The sequence below is a fragment of the Daphnia carinata genome, chromosome 10 (assembly GCF_022539665.2).
Source record: "Daphnia carinata strain CSIRO-1 chromosome 10, CSIRO_AGI_Dcar_HiC_V3, whole genome shotgun sequence".
Lineage (NCBI taxonomy): Eukaryota > Metazoa > Arthropoda > Branchiopoda > Diplostraca > Daphniidae > Daphnia > Daphnia carinata.
This window is the reverse complement of record NC_081340.1, coordinates 4,227,763-4,246,733: the sequence shown is the minus strand read 5'-3', so window position 1 is coordinate 4,246,733 and position 18,971 is coordinate 4,227,763. Positions and strand designations below refer to the sequence as shown.

The 18,971-nt window shown below is 42.1% G+C and overlaps 2 protein-coding genes across 2 annotated transcripts in view; both read right to left on the bottom strand.

The window, feature by feature from the left end:
- Nucleotides 1-18,743, bottom strand: part of LOC130701679 (cadherin-89D-like) — a 21,995-nt gene extending 3,252 nt beyond the window's left edge. The window contains 12 exon segments of the mRNA XM_059497407.1: nucleotides 131-219; nucleotides 314-559; nucleotides 628-2,007; nucleotides 2,069-2,926; nucleotides 2,928-3,223; nucleotides 3,301-3,481; nucleotides 3,624-3,926; nucleotides 4,070-4,372; nucleotides 4,452-4,883; nucleotides 5,011-5,120; nucleotides 5,390-5,487; nucleotides 18,633-18,743. Of these exon segments, the coding sequence (XP_059353390.1) occupies nucleotides 131-219; nucleotides 314-559; nucleotides 628-2,007; nucleotides 2,069-2,926; nucleotides 2,928-3,223; nucleotides 3,301-3,481; nucleotides 3,624-3,926; nucleotides 4,070-4,372; nucleotides 4,452-4,883; nucleotides 5,011-5,120; nucleotides 5,390-5,487; nucleotides 18,633-18,685 (4,349 nt within the window). The 5' untranslated portion in view covers nucleotides 18,686-18,743.
- Nucleotides 17,173-18,971, bottom strand: LOC130701313 (alpha-(1,3)-fucosyltransferase 10-like). The gene is made up of 6 exons (XM_057523288.2): nucleotides 18,856-18,971; nucleotides 18,637-18,795; nucleotides 18,334-18,553; nucleotides 18,058-18,247; nucleotides 17,828-18,002; nucleotides 17,173-17,767 (listed from the first exon to the last, which is right to left on the bottom strand). The coding sequence occupies exons 1-6, from the start codon at nucleotides 18,916-18,918 to the stop codon at nucleotides 17,255-17,257; spliced, it is 1,320 nt and encodes a 439-aa protein (XP_057379271.1). The 5' UTR covers nucleotides 18,919-18,971; the 3' UTR covers nucleotides 17,173-17,254.

Genomic DNA, 18,971 nt, shown 5'->3' with positions numbered 1-18,971 from the left:
AGAAATACCACGTCATTAATAAAAGGAAACAACACGTCTATCATTGTTGGCACTTGACTAAACAAGCGAAAAGACTCTTGTAAAGTTTTCTCTTCATTGCCGTGTTGCTTTTTTAGACCTTGATACTTACCGGCTAATGTGTTCCGATTGAATGACCAAGTCTTCCGTAGTGGTGGCCAATATTAGAACCACTTCATGTGAGCGATCCAGAATGTGCAACTATCGAACAAGAAACACATTCAGATCAATATTTAAAAATAAAAACACGAATTCAAGGAATGATCTCGTTGTAAAATTGCCCAAATGTCATTACGGAAAGATGAAGTGTCGACGAAGCTGATTGGCCGCTGCCGTTTCGGTCGGTCGCGTTTATTTGAAACGATAAGATGCGGCCGACTAGTCGATCGACGGCTGACGCCACCGACACAATTCCGCTGCTAGGATCCATCAGGAAAGCCGTCGTCCAATCGAGCGGATTGTAATAGTCCTCCGATATGACGGCGTCAGGTGTCATGCTGTACTTAATGGCCGCGTTATTTCCATCATCAGCATCAGTCACCTAAATAAATGCAAAACATTAAGTTATCATACAAGCGTGTAAATACCACGAAGAGCTGTGTAAATTACCGCTATGGTAATCACAGGATATCCGATCGGTGTGTTGGACGGGACGACCACGATCAAAGGATTCTGGTCGGCAAAGACGGGCGCATTGTCGTTGACGTCAGCCACTCGGATGTTCAAAACAAGTTCCTCTTCGTCGAAACCGGAGCAACTCGAATTATTGGTACTGTTACTTCGGCGTCCGGAATGTTGAACTTTCAAGTGGACCGCGTAACTATCCTGAACCTCACGATCGAGCGGCTGCGTCAGCCAGAGAACTGGCTCGACATTGTCCAATTTGAAGCGTGACTGAGCGTCCGGCCAATTTGGCTCGATTTGAAGCAAAGACAAATGAACCAGTCCGTCCGATGTTTCGGCGTCGCTCGTTAGATTTATCAGGGCTATCGGTGTGGGAATGTTTTCATCCAGCGTGATCGACTGCTGACGTCGCGCGGCCGGGTCCGGTTGACATGCCTCGATGATTGTAATCCGCACGACGCTGATCGTGCTCAGCCTGGGCGTTCCACCATCGGTGGCCACCACAAGCAAATTATATTCGCTTTCGGTTCGCGACCGTTCCATCGTGACCAACGTCGATATCGATCCTGTTATCTTGTCAATAGTAAAATGGCTTTGGTGGCTACCAAGACGATACGTCACGTTGCCATTCGTTTGGAAATCCGCATCAGCATCGGTGGCTCGGACTCGAAGGACCGGTGTGCCTGGGGGTGTTCCATCCGTCAACGACACGGAGAATAAAGGCTGCAGGCCGTTTTCGTGGACGCTACCCACGGGTACGTCGAACACGGGCGCATTATCGTTGACGTCGGTGATGTAGACGACGACGTCTACGCGCGATTTGAGCGGAGGGAATCCTTCGTCGGTTGCCTGGACAACGAATCGAAAGAATTCCGTTTGTTCGCGATCAATCGAGCCGTTGACGACGAGCAGGCCCGTCTTGTGGTTGATCCGGAAAGGAGATGCGGATGAATCGATTAGCGAGTAAACCAGTCGACCGTTATCTCCTGTGTCTTCATCGTAGGCTTCGATCGTGATGAAAGACGAGTCGTTGTAATCACCTTCTGGAAGCAGCAGTTCGTAATAGGAGCTGTTGAACATCGGTCGGTGATGATTGACTTCCGTCAGCTGGATGGCAACGTTGGCCGCGGATCGAAGGCCCTGCTGATCGTTGACTTGCACGTCGATCAGGTAGACGGTGTCCAGTTGCAAGGGTTTCTTCAAATACAAAGACCCGCTTTCTGGAACGACACCAAAAATATCGTGGTGGCGTGTTCCAGGAACTAACGAAAAGTCGAGTTCGTCCGTTTTGACAGGATTTGCTTCATCCTTATCGTCGATACTAAAAACCCCGAGGCTAGAGTTCACGAGAAGGTTGTCCGGTACCTGCCCAGATGATAATTGTTAATCAATAAAAACTGTTGATGAAGGTAATTCGATTACAAACCTGAATAAGAATCGAGGAGTTGTATAAAATCTCTTGAAATGCTCGTTCCAGGATTTCTTCTTCATCGGGAGGCGTCTGATCGATGGACCGTTCGGCCTGATCGATCCAGTCATCTAACACCCGCAGTAGGTGATTGCGGAACCGACTGTAGGTGGCCATCAACCGGCCGGGAGGTAACTCTTGTGGTTCTCTCTCTTCCACGTCGATAGGCGTCGAACACGATCCATCGGCACAGACGATGATGACTCCTTCATCGCGAAATTCCTGTCGGTTTGCCGATCGTTCCAGCGCCACGACGCCCACGGTGGGGAAGAATCCCGAGATGATGGGCGCGTTATCATTGACGTCTTCAACAAGGACGGTTAACTGCGCATTAGAATTGAGACTTCCATCCGTCGCAGTCACCGTCAAATTATAAAACGGCGTTCGTTCCCTGTCCAGCGATTTGGAACGCACCACCGACAGTTCGCCTCCTATGGGGTCGATGCGGAACAGGCGACTCCCGTTGCCCGTCAGCGAATAATGAATGACGTTGTGTGGCCAGGAATCTGCATCGGATGACCTAATGGCTTGAACCAGGCGAACTCGCGTCCCTGCTGGAGAATTCTCGGCCACCCGGCCGACGTAGCGCTGCTGGTTAAACACCGGCGGATTATCATTGACGTCCACAATCGTGACGGACACACGGAGCGTATCGCGATTGTCTTCTTTTTCCCGCACAGTCACGAACAGTGTCAAATTTGACGTCATCAGTTCACGATCCAACGGCCGCCGTGTGTAGAGGGTGCCGTTACGGGCTAATTTGAAATGCTCCCAGCCGGCATCAGCTTTCTGGTCCAGCGGAAGGAATTCGAAACGTCGTGTCCTCGGTGGCTGTCTCACTTTCGTCCGCGTTCGACGCTTGGTAAATGATTTCGCCAAAGGGTCCGGCCGGTGCATTCTCGACCACGCTGAAATGATAGAATCCCTGCTCGTGTAGTTTTTTGGACGTGTGCGATCCACTCATCGATTGATCGACAACGTGAATCATCAGAGTTGTTGTTACGGCATCTCGATTATTATTGTTGGCCGTGACGTTTAGCGTGAACGTCGTGGGCGCTTTCAAAATATCCGTCACGCGGATGATGCCGCTCTTTGCATCGACGTTGAAAGGAACTGTAAGAAATAATAAAGCAAACGATTCATGTTAAGAAAAATGAAAACGATATCTCGATTTTTTGAATGGTGTTTACCTTTCATTCCGGCATTGCGGAATTTGTGTTTCATCGAGTAACGCACGTCGTCGTGCTCCAGAACACCTTCGATCTTCACCTGTCCCACGCTGGTATCAACAGGTGCCTCGGCACCTATCCAAAACTCGTAGGGCGTGTTGGCAAAGTGTGGAACCAACACCGACGATGCCACCACTGAGATCTAAAATTGAGCAAATGAAATTAGATTAAAAACAAAACAAAAAAAAAAAGAACCCGTTTGATATTTTCTAGAATTGATCCCGCTAACTTAATTATCGATATCAAAAGTATTCCAGAATGTTTTTTGATTTTTTTTTTTTTACTTGGACAACTGCTAGCGAATGCCTACGCTCGCTAGGATTGGCCGGTTGATCGCTGGCTTCGACGAAAAGAGAGTAGGATTTCTTGGTTAAAGGTGTATCGGTCACAATCACATGGCCCGAACGCGGATGAATGCTGAACGGTACATCTGGATCGCCGTTTTTGGCAGTGAGATTGTGAACCGGTCCGAGCCGGACGTTGCGACCGGTCTTACTTGCTTGTCCACTTCGAACACCTTCCTGCTGATGCTGGATGACATAGTTGACGAGACCATTATCGTCAGCATCGGCATCAATCGCTTCAACCTGGAACGCCACAAAGGAGAAAAATAGCGCGTGTCACTCCCAAAACTTAAGAAGCGTTGCGCTATCGTGAAATTTCTTCCGCTCCATAATAAGAAACGGCATAAATCAACACGCATTTAAAACCAAAAAGAACGATGACTAACCTGACCAATGACGGTGCCTGCTTCGGCCAGCGCTTCTACGACGAACGAATATAGGTTAGTGGGTTGAAAGATCGGACTGTTGTCATTTGCATCGGTGAGCTCTATGTCGATGCGGGCAGTGGACAGACGGTCGGTCAACACGTTTGGCTTTTGTTCCACAGCCTCGACTTGTAGTGTCAATTTGCCCACTCTTTCTCGATCCAGCGGCGTTGAATTGGTTACACTGAGCCAGCCAGTAACCGCATCGATGACGAACGCTCCGCTGGTATCATTTAATCGGTACGTGAACTTCCCATTCTCGCCCTTTGATAAAATGCACAAAAATGAATTGAAAAAAGAGCGATAGAAAAACAAAACAAATGAAAGCTGTTGAAATATTTACGAGGTCGACATCCGTTGCGGACAGTTGCAGAACGTGAAAGCTGACGGGAAGATTCTCGACGATGCTGATGGTGTACTCGTTCGTGTCGAAGAGTGGCACGTTATCGTTGACGTCTTCGATGTCGATAAAGATCCGCGCACGGGCAGATGTTTCCGATAAGGAAGACGCTTGAATGGTCAGAGTGAATCGATCGTTGATAGCCGAGGCCGGCAATTGTTCCCGATCCACCTGACGGATGAGGAACAGATCGCCGCTATGCGGATCCATCGTGAAATAGCCGTCATCGTTGCCGCTCAAGATTGAATATCTAACAGTCGAAATGGAGGATCGAGTGTCGAGTTCGGTAATGGCAAGCGTGCCGTCCGTGTACTGGACGGTGCGCTGGATGCGGATGGCCGGCACGATTGTCACCAGTTGTTGTATTGTTTCGTTCTGTTACACGAAAATGAAACAGTGCGCCCCACCCATGCAAAAAACAAAGAGTTGCATAATTGAAGAAAGACCGTAAACATTGCGGAAGAATAGCAAAATGCGACACGGATGAAACTGGAACATTTACCTTGAAAGGAAAGTGTTCTCGGATGGTGCCTCTGTAGACGGATCGGGTAAACAACACAGACAACTGTTGTTGTTGTTGTCGAGCGTTATCGGTCACGCTGAAATCCGATTCTAAAAGAACAGCCCGATGGCGTGTACAAAATAGCGAAAAAAAAAAAAAAAAGACAAGGTGATTACAAAGGGCTGCGTTTATATCAACACGAACGACAGCCTACAAAGAAACATTTGTGGCACGTCGTTACGCGACACCCTCCCCGAGTGAAAGGTTCAATAGCGTCCGTGTCAACTCGAGCGTGATGTCATCCGGAACGTACACGAAACGTTGCACGTTCTTTTTTTTTAAAGAAAAACAAAAAAGATCGGTAAGTGTGTATACGTACCGGCGTAGCAAACGAAGAAGGACAGCCGCAATAGTGTTAGCAGGAGCAAGAATGACTCCATCACACAGGCTTGACGAAATAAAAACGAATCAATCCGGCTGCAATGGGAAAAAAAAATGTGAAGAACGTCAGGTGAACAATCGCATAAACATCATCACACGCAAACAAACAAGAGAGGAAGAAAGCACTTGTTGCAGTGACACGGCCAGACAACGACTGGCTAACGGACTGGCCCGTTTATTTTGCGAGAGGTCTTCTTTCTCGCTTTCTACGTTCAAAGAGATTGGGGCGGATCCTAAGAGGAGCAGGAGGAAAAACCAGTACAGAAAAAAAAAAAAAAAAAAAATGAACGGAAAAAAGATGGACACGTTCGTGATCTACTTCGTGAAAAAAATAAAAACTATTCTCTCTTTTTTTTTCTCAATCAACAAAAGAGGATGGTGATAAAAGTCCCTGGCCGGCCAATTCGCACTCTCTCTCGAACATATTTTTTGATATTTTAGTTGGCTCACTCTCTCTCCGACCAGTAAAAATTCTTCTGTCAACAAGCAAGAAGCGAGAGGACAGGAAAGAATAAAAAAAATGCGTGGAAAAGAGAAAAATGTTGTCCAGCTTCGCTTCAGCCGAGACAAATGGTCAGCTATTAAGAGAACTCGGTTAAGAAACAGCGATAAACAACGTGGCTTTACTTGTACAACATGCATATTTTTCGAAGCCCTAACAGCTTCTACAATGGAGTAGGCACGCAAACAATCAGCAGAGCAGAAAGCCATCATCTTGGACGGATGAAAATATCATTTTTTTTTCTTTTTCTCTTTATTTACACATTTATCTATTTTATTTTTTATTTTTTCCCTCTCTTTTTTTTTTCCTAAACAACAGGTTTGCTCGAAGAGAACCGGTATGCTTTTTGGATACGGTGCGTTCACCTTTTACTACACGAGCTTGAAATCTACAAGCGCAACCGGAGAAATGTTAGTCATTGCGCGTGTGAAAATATTTGCGTTTTAAATGTTTTTTTTTTTGTTTATCCTTATATAGATATATAAAAATAAAATAAAAGGTTAATCTACTATTGCTAAACAATGAAATATTTGTAACGATGCTGATTTGTTTTGCCTCTCTCTTTCGCTTTTTGTTTTTCTTTCGCTATTGTGGACTTCGCCCCCTTCGGCTGTCGTTTTTGTTTTAAAAAATCTCAATTCGAATTTGCGTTGTTTATTGAATTCTCGAATCGACGTTTCTAATTCTTGAAACGCTAGCAAATGGCAAGAATGGAAGTCCATCGGTGGGAGGCGAAAATGACAAAGATAGCGCAACAACAACAACAACAAATCTTTGTGGCGTAGGTAGAACGGGGACGCAGTTTATCTTATTGAGTTGTGAATGTTGCAAGGACGATGAGATGGTGGAAACCCCCTGCAAAAAAAAAAGCAATTGAAACGACTGCTTTTTTCTTTTATTGTACGTACACTTGTTTTATGTACTGTGTCGCTACCCCTTTTGGCTAGACGCAAATTATACCAGCAGTGCCAACAACAAAATGAAACGAAAAAAAAAATAAATGCATAACTATTGTTTTATTGTTTGAAACTTTTACGAAAATCGACCTATAATTTTGAAGTTTTTCGAATTTTTTTTTTTTTTTTTGGCTTCGCTTAAACACCATTGTTTTTCGAGCTGTTTCTATCTGATAACGTATAAGAGGAGGGGCAGAAAAATTACTGTGATTTTATCGAGTTCTCATAACCCATATTCAACAGCCGAGAAATTCGATGGGAACGAAAAAGAATTAGAAAAACGAAACAACGACGAAACAACAATGCGGAAAATGAATAGCCGCTTCGAGTAGCATCGGGCGCATCGCCTCGATCAATTGATCGAGCTGCGAACCTACAACACAGCGGTGTAGGCAGGTCTATTATGCATTTATAGCAATCTAGAAAACGTTTTCAATGGAAGCATCTGATCAAGATGAGAGTAATCATTTTTCTTACAAGAAGGAAAAAAAACGAAAGGAAAAGAAATCAACGTAGACGGTGTCGTCAGGTATTGGCGTTCGCGATTTCTAAATACTTTTGTTATGCCGTTAACAATGTCAGAAAGAAGAGCTGGCTGTCGATGTTGCACCGATTGGTTTCCAATGACGATGGCAAAAATCGGTTTTTGATAGTTAAGAAAAAAAAAACAGTTTTCTACGATGTTTTTTTTCCTTATCTTTTGAACGTCATCCAACCGCAGATTCACAAGCGCTCAAGACTTAATAAAAATGGAGTCATAAAAGTACAGGTTGGCAATCAATGGCAAACTGTTAAAGAAGCAAAAAATTGGAATGGAGGCTCGGCTACGTCATTGCCAAATTTTAATGATTTTCAAAACAACACGTGACCTTTTCGGTTTAAGTATCGGGGATTTTTTTCCTGGTCACGAGAATCGCCTGATTCCCGGGACATTTCCGTGTGGCCAACTTCAGTTTGTTTCAAAATATCATAACGCATCAAACAGTTATTCGAGAACATTCGGCACGATAAGAGAAATGAACGGCAAAAGCAAAAACAAATGTGGGTGATTGGAAACCGGAATTGTTGCACGAAAAAAACCCGAACGAAGTGCATCAATCAATTTGCTGACGACCGTCCCTTCTACTGAACTGCTACTGGAACATCGCTATACATTAAACGTGAATAACGTCTAGAGGTACAAGGTTTTCTCGTTTACGGGAGGACCGCTAAGACTTCAAACTATTTAAAAAGGACGATTGCGAAATTCAATGGCTGAATTTAAAACACGATTCGATTTGAAAATGTGTTTTTCAATAGAAAAAATTCCTAATAAAATAAAATAGAACCCGGTGGAATGAATTCAATAATTGGTGATTATTCTGAGCAACGTATTCCAATTAACTGGGTTATTAAAACGCAAAACATAACGGATGGTAAGGTCACGCCGAATGCGTGACACTCGTGAGTTTCCTAATTTTAAAAACCCAAATTGCGTCCTAGCCATTACCCGATTAATTTCCTTTGCGCTTTTTATCTTTTCACAAAGTGTGACATGGCCGGGAAACAAAAAAAAATATGAAACATAATCAAAACTTACGGAACGGAATCCACGCAAAGACGGAACAAACAAAATCTCAGCAACCACAGAAGTGGAGGCGGGCTGTTGTTGACAACTCACACACACTTAAAAAACGGAAGCCAATAAACAATGCGAAAACAAAGCGGAGCATCACATGCGTTGAGTTACGAGGCGAAACTGAGCTAGTTGTTTCGCTGCCGCCTCCAGATCTTCCCTTTTGCTTTCCAAAAAAAACAAATCTCTCTCTCATTCACTGGAGCTTGTTAATCGATCGCTAGACAAGATTCTTCTTTCTTTCTTTAAAAAAAAAAATAAATAAAAAATTACATCGACTTGCGCGCGATTTAGGAATTTAGAGCAACCCAAAATGTGTGCTGCTTTCTCGCCGGCAGTGTTGCTGCTGGCTAAGGGAGTAGACGACTGACTCCGGGTGCTTGGTGCTTGCTCTGAACGCTGGCCATTCTTTGATTCTTTACAATTTTCGTGTTTTTTTTTTTTTTCTTTTCCTACCTACGTCTTAAGGGTAACCGGTTTTTTATGATCGAGTTTTATCACTTGGTGAAAAAGAATAGTAAAAAAAAAAATAATAATACAAGCAGTGAAACAGCCACACGAAAACTGCGAGACGTGCCGCTGCTGGGAGCTACGATACATTCTCTCGATACGGTAAATGGCCGCTTTCGCGGGAGTCCCGCAACAGGTAAGTGGCTCCCGCTGGTTTCCCAACTATTCCGACGATTAAATTAAATTCTTTTTCAATTGCAGAAATGATCATCATTTTTTTTTTTAAAGAAAAAAATCATAATAAACCGCGTTAGATTGCAGATGGGGGTGAAGGCGGGATAAAGTCCCGGTTATCAAGTGGCCTTGTCTATCTACGCTGTTAGATAGATCTCTATTCTAAAGCTAATGCGTCATTTGGTGGGCATGATGATAGACAATTACAAACGCTTAAATACATCAAGAAAAACAACGGAAAATGGAAACAAACAAGGAAAGCTGGCTGACAAAAACAAGCGACAGCAAACAATTTCGCTCGTTTTTCGAGAGGGGCGTCGAAACGGATCGATGCGTGAAATTAGACCTCCTTATTGCGGAGAAGGTTCCTTTTTTTTTTTTTTTTTTTTTTTTTTTTTACTTTTGCGCGTGACAAACAATTGTCCCGAAAATTACGTGGTCGGGGAGAGATGAAATCGCTCAAAGAAAGAAACAATTTTATGTTTAAAAAAATAATAATAATGGGGGTGGGGTGGTGTTTTCGTGCCGATTCGGTCAGCCATTTTTGCAGCTCGTAAGGATTTCTAGGCATCGCTTATCTTTTTGTTAGCTTTTTTTTTTGAAATGCTAATGTACAACGAGTTTCGCTCCATTAATTCAGACACGATCGGTCATTCCCAGTCTGAAGCGTCTAAGCCAAAAGTGACGATGATGCCACCTGCGCTGCATCGCCACGCGTTTAAGTTATTCGTACAAAACACTTTATAGTTACTACGTCACTTTAAAATGCTATCTTCTTTTTTTTTTGCTGGTGTTGTTGATGATTTCTAAGAAAAATGAAAGGTGGTCTTTTCAAAGTTAACCGAAAAATGCAACGGTAAAGGGGTGCGCTAGTTTAGTACCTAAGCTGACGCTAGATGTCGTGGCTACTCGGTTCAAATAACTGCAGTGATATCGTATCAAGTGTTGAACCTTCGTCAAATAATTTCAATCATCCCAAATGAATAAACGAGCTATAAGCATGTAAAATAGGGAGATCCGGACGGCCGGAAAGCGGAAGCAGTCGATCACGAATTTACTGAATAAATTCAAACTTTAACCTTGCAAAGTAACGATCACGTTTTTAATCAAGTTAGCGAAGGACTTCAACATCGTTTTTCGAAAGGGTGGTATTCTTTTGTTTGTTTTTTTAGGGTTTTCTTACCATTTTCACGGCAAACTGCTACGGTAGCTACCTTCTCTAACGTGTCGTTGGAATGCGCTCGCACACGCAACGCAATATCCCAAGATCAGTAGGGGCGTGACGCTTGTTTCCTCACGAAAACGTCGGCACGCATTTACAAGTGAACAGAACGATTCAAGAAACCTGTACGTACAATATCTTGTTAAATCATTTTCAAATTTTAGAATGATTTTACTATTCCTGACTTGCGCGGACTTGCGATTGAAATGCTCTTGATTTCACGATTGTAGATGTTGGATTTGTTGTTAAATTCAAGTCATGAAATGAAAAGGTAACATCCTACTTTCGATCTTGCGGCATCTGACTGATGGCAAAAACAGGGGGATTCCCGAGGAAAATAAAGAAACCTGCTTCACGTAATTACAGTTGAAACCCTCGGGTGTGGATAACAAAGACTACTGTGAAAACATTACAAAGAGAGTCTAAAAAAAAATGAAATATTCGATAGAGCAAGAAGATAAATACGAACGTCACACTTGAAAGGGGTAAAACGGCGGCAAGTTTCCTCTCAAAGTTTCCCCTTTAAAAAATAAAAACGGCTTTCGTTTTTCTTTAAAAGGAAAATGAAAAGTTAAGATGTTCTTAATCAAAAGGGTAACAGCCTCTTAAGGCATTTCGGATTTCTCGTTTCTCTTTGATTCATTTCCAAGGCAACTCTCCGTCTTCCCTATGAAACAGATTAACATGTAATAAAGTAGAATCGCACAGATCAGGACGTTAAACGCCTTCTGGAGAATTCAAATTTCGAAAAATGTTTTTAAGATTAAGTCTCGGGGCGTACGTCATTTTTTTGGAATACGACCGCATCGATAGCATTAGGGGCGCAACGATCTCCCTAAGATGTTATTACGCCAACATTATTCATCCCCGTTCGCGAGATGAATTTGCTCGCACGAAGATTGCGTGCGAAGCGTAATCGATCGACTTCCTCACGGACGCAATGAACGCACGCAGATGCCAAACAAATTTGCGACTTTCCATTTCGGTTTTGTGCGGAGGGCCTTCTTGTCTCTCGTTTTGCTCGTCTATTTCAATTCGGTTCGTATGGGCGTGTTATTTGTGTATGTGGCTTGTAACTCAAGACTCTGCCCTGCAGCCAGTTTGCAACCTGCTCTGTTAAATGGCCTTTATTCCTCTTGTTTTTGTTTTTTTTTGGCTGACGGATTAGCAACATCTACCAGTCGATGAACTTCTACCACAAAAAAACAAAAGCACCACCTTTCGAGGGCATTGCACATCTGTTGTTACCTTTTGATAACGTGCTACTCTAAATATGGGGCCCGCTGTTGTTGACCCCCTGCTGGAAGACTTGCGGACGGAACCCTTTCCTTTTTTTTTTTGTCTTAGAGCTTTTGCCAAATTTGCTTCAAGTGTTTTCACTTTCACGTATAACCCGTCACATCGATGCAACCCAAGGCCGCCGAAAAGACATGGAGCCGCAATTGTCCGTCAAACCTTTTCCAACGTTTCCGTCGGTCGACAGGTGGTCAATGGGTCCAAAACGCAGACAATAACCGGCACGAGTCGCCTTTTCATTTCTTTTCGTATCTGCGTTCCAATTGAATGCAACTCTTTTTTTAGCGAAAACATAAATCAACGTCTCTTTTCAATAACGAAAAACACTTTCTAATAACGCGTTTCAATTTCTTATTCGAAAAGGAAAAACATGTTGGCTACTCGATTAAAAGCTTGTTTTCTCTACGTGTAACACGCGTCAAAATCAGATCGCTCTTAAGAGATTGGGATCGTTGCGCTACGATATTTCTCGTTAAGTCCCTAGCGCGTTAACTGCCATAAAACCGCAAAAGAGAAACGTAAACATCGGCCTGTGCGCAAGAAGCTCTAATTCCACGTGTCGCATTACCTTCCTTCCTCCATTAACTGGAGTAAAGTATAGGGATAATAAAAAGAGGGAAATTTAAATTTAAAAAAGAAAAAAACTTGATTCCGACTGCGTTAAGATGCGAGTTCATTGAACCCGAGATGGAGAAGTTGAGGATCGTTCAACAACGGACGGTACCTCCCGCTGCACTATTTTTTAATTCAACGCTATCCAGGAGGGGGTTAACGATAGTCGACACTTTCCTTTTCAACCGGTGTTTCTCTCGAGGAGTAAAATGAAACGCAATAAAAGAATGTTATTTACGGATCAATTTGTCTACTGGTATTTCCACCGCTTTGAAAAACAGAGACGATTTCAAAGCGATTTTTTTTTAAAGAATCAAATGGCCTTGCGGTGGTTGGAATAAAATCATTGAAGGTCTTAGTAGCAGGTGGTACGCATATCACAAGAGCTTCGCATACAAACGCATTTCGAGTTACTTGACACTAGCGAAGCAGAAGCTCGGCCGGTAATTCAAGAGGCGCACGTAATGAATAATAAATGTTCCCGAAATTTAATGAGATTACGAGGTATGTATAGCGGGGTCCAGTTCAATGAATCAAGTTAACGGCCAGAAGTTGGAATAAGTAATTCGAATTGGTGGACTATTTCTACACTTGACAAAGGTTTTAAAAAAAGTGAAGACGCCATTACTTTCCTCCTGGGGCGGCACGTTAGACGAAACCAATTAAAAACCGTGATACAGGCGCTGGTCGGTAATCAAAGGAATGACGTACAAGATTCGAAAACAACAAAAAGGAGGGAGATGCGTTAGAGGAAAGGGAATCTTCAATAACAGGGAGAAAGTGAATATTGCGCAATAATTATTCCTTTAACTCTGGTGCTACCGTGTGAACTGCCGTTACATTGCACCAACTGCGGACGATCAAATTACAGTAATAAATTCATTGTACCGTTCATGGCTTTTGACAATGAAGTTATTAGGGTCTTTAAAAAAAGCCATCCTTTTCTTAAGCAGACTTTGTCATCTGTCATTTTGCAACACGACGGTCAATTTCATTTCGCCAGACTTTTCTGAAATGCCCTGCTTTCTCTAGTTCTGATTTAATAACAGCATTTGGCACCGATAAATGTCAACAAATAGGTATGTCGGCACACAATAAGAAACGAGATATCGCACGAAATAAGATGCGTGTTTTAAAAGGACAATAATTACAGTTAATGAGCCAGTTTGAGTGACTACCACACGGGTGGCCAAATAACCAAAAAAAAGAGAAAGCACAGCAATTATGAATTTTTTTTTTTTGGCTTTCTCTTTTACCATTGCCAAAAATGAATCAAAATTCGCCAATGGGCAGCACGTCGCACTACATACTACGCAATAAAAGACTGTTGGTGGCCCGTTCAATTAACTCGCCCTCAGCTGTCCCCCCCCCCCTTCAATGTTTCTTTTTTTTTTCGCCAGAGACAGCGGAAATGTCAAACTGCGATTGGCATCAACACACCGTGTCATTTGTCGGCATCAATCACCGTCTCAGAATTTGTTTCCAAACATCGCCGTGTCGCGACACAGACACCACAAAACAGTGGCATGTTTTCCCCGTATTCCGAGTCATGTAAAAAAGCAAAACAAAAAAAAGGGTAGCACAGAAGCTACTAAAAGACAGTAGTTATAAGTACAGGGTTTGGGCTGTTTAATGAAGTTCCAGAAGCGTAAATTTTTCAAAATAAAATATAACCCCCTCCGAAAAAAGAAAAGGGTACGAAATGGTTGACTTGTTTTTAGGGTACAGTGAAAGTTTACGAAAAAGATTAGCGACCATTCTGCCCTTAAATAATGGCCGGTAAAACTTCAAAAATACAAAACAAAACTGGAGAAAAAAAAAAATCACTATCTTTTCACTGTGGCATGACATGGAATTCCTATTTCTGCTAAATATATACACAGGGTGGTGCATTCAACATTTTCCTTCGCAATCTATGTAAATCGCTTTTGTAACGCAGAGAATCAACCCCCTCCGCTGTTTGTCTTTTCAATTCCGGCCGATTGGTTTTTCAACTAGTCCAAACGTAATTCTAATAAATTGGTTAACGCTTTGTGAGTTTAAAACAATACATGTTTTATGCAGTTGACAAGCACAACTCGCCTGTTCAGCAGGCTGGTTACAATTGACTACTAAAATATCTAGCTGGAATAAATTAGGTCTTCGGGTCACTGAATCTTTGCTATCGCATTCGGTCGATGTAATCGAAAGATTGAGTTTAGAAGAGATAAAACAAAAGGGCGGTTTTAAAAAAGCGGTTTTAGGACGATGAAAATCATGGGCGTCTTAACAGGCAAGACAGCGTAATCATCACATTTCATGAGATTAAGACATCTTGCTTATTAATTGCTCGTGATTTCATTGTCAAAAGTAAATTCGTTTTTTTTAAGTCCTTCACGAGTATTCAGTCACGAACTGGGAGAAGGTCTTTCCTTGCATCATAATAATTTAAAAAAACTACATCAAATTTTTTTTTTGGGGGGGGGCGTTCAGGTAATGATATCCTTGAATAAAATAAATTTGGCGGAAAAACATTTGTTCTTTACAAGTTACGACAAAAAATGGCCTTTCTGATCCCCCCCCCTTCCCAATTACTAGACACTTTTATTGTTTAATTAACAGATTATTTCTTTTTTGGCTGGCGGTAGTTTAAAAAGCTTGTCTATCAAAATATTCAACAGGTAAGAAGACGAGAAAAAATAACGCGTTAAAGATTGAACCGCCAAAGCGGTTTACTGATTTCTCTTCGAGGTGCATTTGAAGCGCGGCGTGCTACTTATCCCGCATTGCGTGAACGGGCATCAGGGTAGATAAGTTAAAGACCACTTGTCAAACGTTACGTCAAAAGTGAGGAGCCAATTACAAGAGCTTTGATTTGCGACGGTCAAGAAGGCGAATCAAAATGGCTCGAAATATTAGGTTCAAAATATCACACCTTGGTCTTGCACGAACGCATTTTCATCAGAAGAACAGGGGCAAGGAAGAAGCGCGAAAAATTAAAAGCAAAAGGTGATCTCTTTTCGTTTGTGAAGTGGCTCGTGGCAGGGAGCTACAAGTTGGCAGCAAACATCAATTACAAACGCAATGGGAAACCAAGAATTTCACCTGATTTCTACGAAAATATTAAGCAAAACGCGGGGTGTTTGACGCTAGTGAGGAGAATTATACGAGTAATAAAAAGAGAATCTAAAGAAAGTAGGAATAAAAAAACGAAAACCAGGTAAACAGATTTTCGTATTTTTTTTTCTCTTCAACTTGCTCGACGGGTGGTAGGTTTTCGCTTTACTGATGATCGTCTGATATGATTACACATCGTGGAGCGTAACCTACATAGACGACCACACACTCCACGCAAAGTAAAAGTCGAGAGACGCAATCGACTGACCTATAACTGACCCGAGATTATACAGAAGCACATCTTGTTTCTCTTCTTTTCCAGTCCATCGACACCTTAAAATAAAATAAAAAGGTGTGTATTCGCTGGCCACGATGCTGGAAGTCATCATGGCGGCTTACAAACAAACAAGCAAAAAAAAAGTGGTCAGTTTTATTTGCCTATAATAAGGACGGGGGACCGCAGCGTGTGTGGAAATGCTACAACCAAAAAAAAAAAGGCCATCCAGGAAGAGGATTTTGATATTGATAGTTTTTTTCGTTTCGGCAGCTTTTTACAAACAAGGTGTAGGTGGCTATTACGTGGCGTTTCGTTTGAAACGTAACACGCACATTAAGGACACACTAAAGCAAGATAGGATTGCGACAGAAAAAAATGTATCATTTTGTCGTGTGTTGTTGTGAGAAGTGAAGGTAAACTGGGGACAACAAGGACGCCCTCGTTTGAAATTCTAACGTTTAAATTGCGAGCGAGTAGACGAGTCGCATTGCAATTAGGGAAAAATCTAGGGCATCATTTCTACATAATTTTTCGATTAGCCTTCATTTTACCTACTGGAAGGGAGGCAGAAAGGAAAAAAAAGGGGTCAGCAACGTAGAATCGCCACTTGGAGAAAGAGCCATCGAGATATAGTCTTTGTTAATTGAGGAAATGCAATGAATAATAAAAACAAACAGCAAAAAAAAAAAGGTCTGGCTGCGTTTTTGGGTCAGAAAACGTTCCAACTTTGTCGATGCGCGGTCAGTCAACTTTCTCAAACACGTTACGACCATCGCGGATAGCTTTCCATTACACTAGAGAATCCGCTTTTCTAGAGGAAAACAAAAATGGCTTCTTCGGAAAACGCGAAAGTTACGACCGAGCATCATAAGAAGACGCTTATAAATCACATTAGAAAAATACAAATCGAAAGAGTTGGAACAATGTTCTTCTGTAATAATAAAGGAAATCATAATTTTGATTTCGATCCCCCCTTTCACGCATTTCCGCTGTTTCCCATAAACCATAAAGACCCAACATCGGGCGAACAGTCCGAATTTTATGAACAATTTACGAGTTCATAAAAAAAAAAAGATGGAAGGCAGTACGAAAAACCCTTCACCCACCAGTGATGAGTAAATAAAAAAAAAGGACGGGAACGAGCAAACATAACGCACGAGCCGCTTTTGACAGGTCCAGCTCTCATCCCGGCCGACGGTTCGATTAGTGCCCCCCATGTCCGCTTAGTACAGCACTTTTGTCGGAAAGGATTTACACCCTGCTATTTCCAAACAACTAAAAGCCAAAAGAACCGGGTTTGCGCACAACAATACACGTTTAATAGAGCCACGTAAAAGCCGTTGCCATAAAATCATGAAATGGTCTTTGTCAATAACAAAAAAAAAAAAAAAAAAAAGGCTTACAAAAATTGGAAGCACGCTTTCCTTTAATAAACAGGGAGATAAAAGAATAGCAAATAAAAAAGAATCCTGAAAAAAAGGAAACATTAACACTCAAGAAGATTGAGATCTTCAAAGGGTTTTACGAAAAAAAATAGCGACAGTTATGTCACATTAGAGATTTCCTGGAAAACTGACTGATGGAATTCGTCGGAAGTGTAATTGAGATTACGCTGAGCGAAACGTCCAATGACGTTAGCTTCGGCACGAGCGTGATTCCAATGTTCAAGCCACCAGCTATCAGGATTGACTTTTCCCGTAACGGGATGAGTTGGAGGCAAGCAACTATAATGTGTAGTATCTACAGAATTGGGTCGGGAAGAAAACCCAGCATCCTCTTCAGATTGCTTGCGGTAAATTTCCGAACACAAAAAACATTCAAACGATTCAACAAAATTCTCTTTTTCAAAGTCCTCATCCTCGCCACCTGCACTCCACGTTCGACTTTTCATGGCATCAGTTAAAATCCTATTCTCTATCGTTCCCTGCGTTTTGTGGACAAGCATGTTGTTGTATGCTGCGTCATCCCTATTCAAATAGTGCAAATGGGCAGCTAAAGATTCTGGCGATGTAAAATTCCACACTGAAAGAACTGAGTTGTTATTCGGCGCCCAATCCTAAAACGATCAAACCAAACATAGAGCTTTGCAGGGATTTGGAATAAGAGCAGGGATTACTTGGACTGAAGGAGATCCCAAATAAATCGGTACTGAGCCAAGTGACAGTGGACGCCATAGCTTTTCGGTGATGTAATCCTCACCCATCGCATTTTCAAAAGCGATAGTGAATTTATACTTGGCCATAAGTCGCAAAAATTCTTTGTCGTTCATTGCATCAGCAGGATTTTCTAGACTGAAAAGATGGAAATTTCAATGCCTGTTGGACTGGGAAAAGTATTCTACCTAACTGTGGTGGGAGACGTTTGTTGTTTAGACATTTTCCGTAAGAGTCTATGTCGATAAACTTTTGGAGAGCTGTAACATACAAGTCACGATCCGAGGGAGCATCACAAGAAGATTGGACATAAACCACTGGTGAAAGACCCTCTCGAGCTAGGATTGCATTCTTGTCAGCAACAGAAACAAAATAGTGTTTGTCTCCATTTTCATAAACCGATAAAAAAGAAAACAACAAGGGCTTTTGAATATCACTATTCATCAACATGAAGAAACAGGGCTAATACCTGTAAGATCACTCAATTTTGGTAAGCTCAGGAGTGTCAAAGGAAAACTTGACTTCCTACTCCATGTCGCTGTGTAACTGAAGAGGGAAATCAAAGGATAATAGCAAAAAGACGGATTGTTTTTGGGAGACTCTTCGTGAAGTAAAGCCCAGTCATGCCAGGGCTGACGTGGTATTGGTAAATCAAGAGGGGCAAAACTGCTACCGTAAAAAACAATTGCCTACAAAAGTATCCTGTCGTCTTATAATCCTTGCATCCAAGGAGAATATACAAGCACATGGTCTGATATAGAACAGCACCTACCTTGGTTTTGGAATGTGACAGGTATGTTCGGTTTTCTGTAAAGAAACATGTTTGCTCTCCACACGTCCTCCAGTTCCCTGTTTCTCCAGTGAATGATGTCCACCACAAAATAATTGAGCTTTTTGATTTTTCTTCAGAACTAAACCAGCCACAATGGACCTAGAAGGAAGGTATCATATATTCACATTTCTTACTGTTATGCGTTAAAATAAAAATTACCATGGCAAGGCTTTGTATAGAGATGTAGTACATTAGAACCAAAGGTGTAGACATGCCTTTCATTTTACGGAAATGAGCTTAAGGATTCGAAGGAAACCAAACTCATCAAACACCCG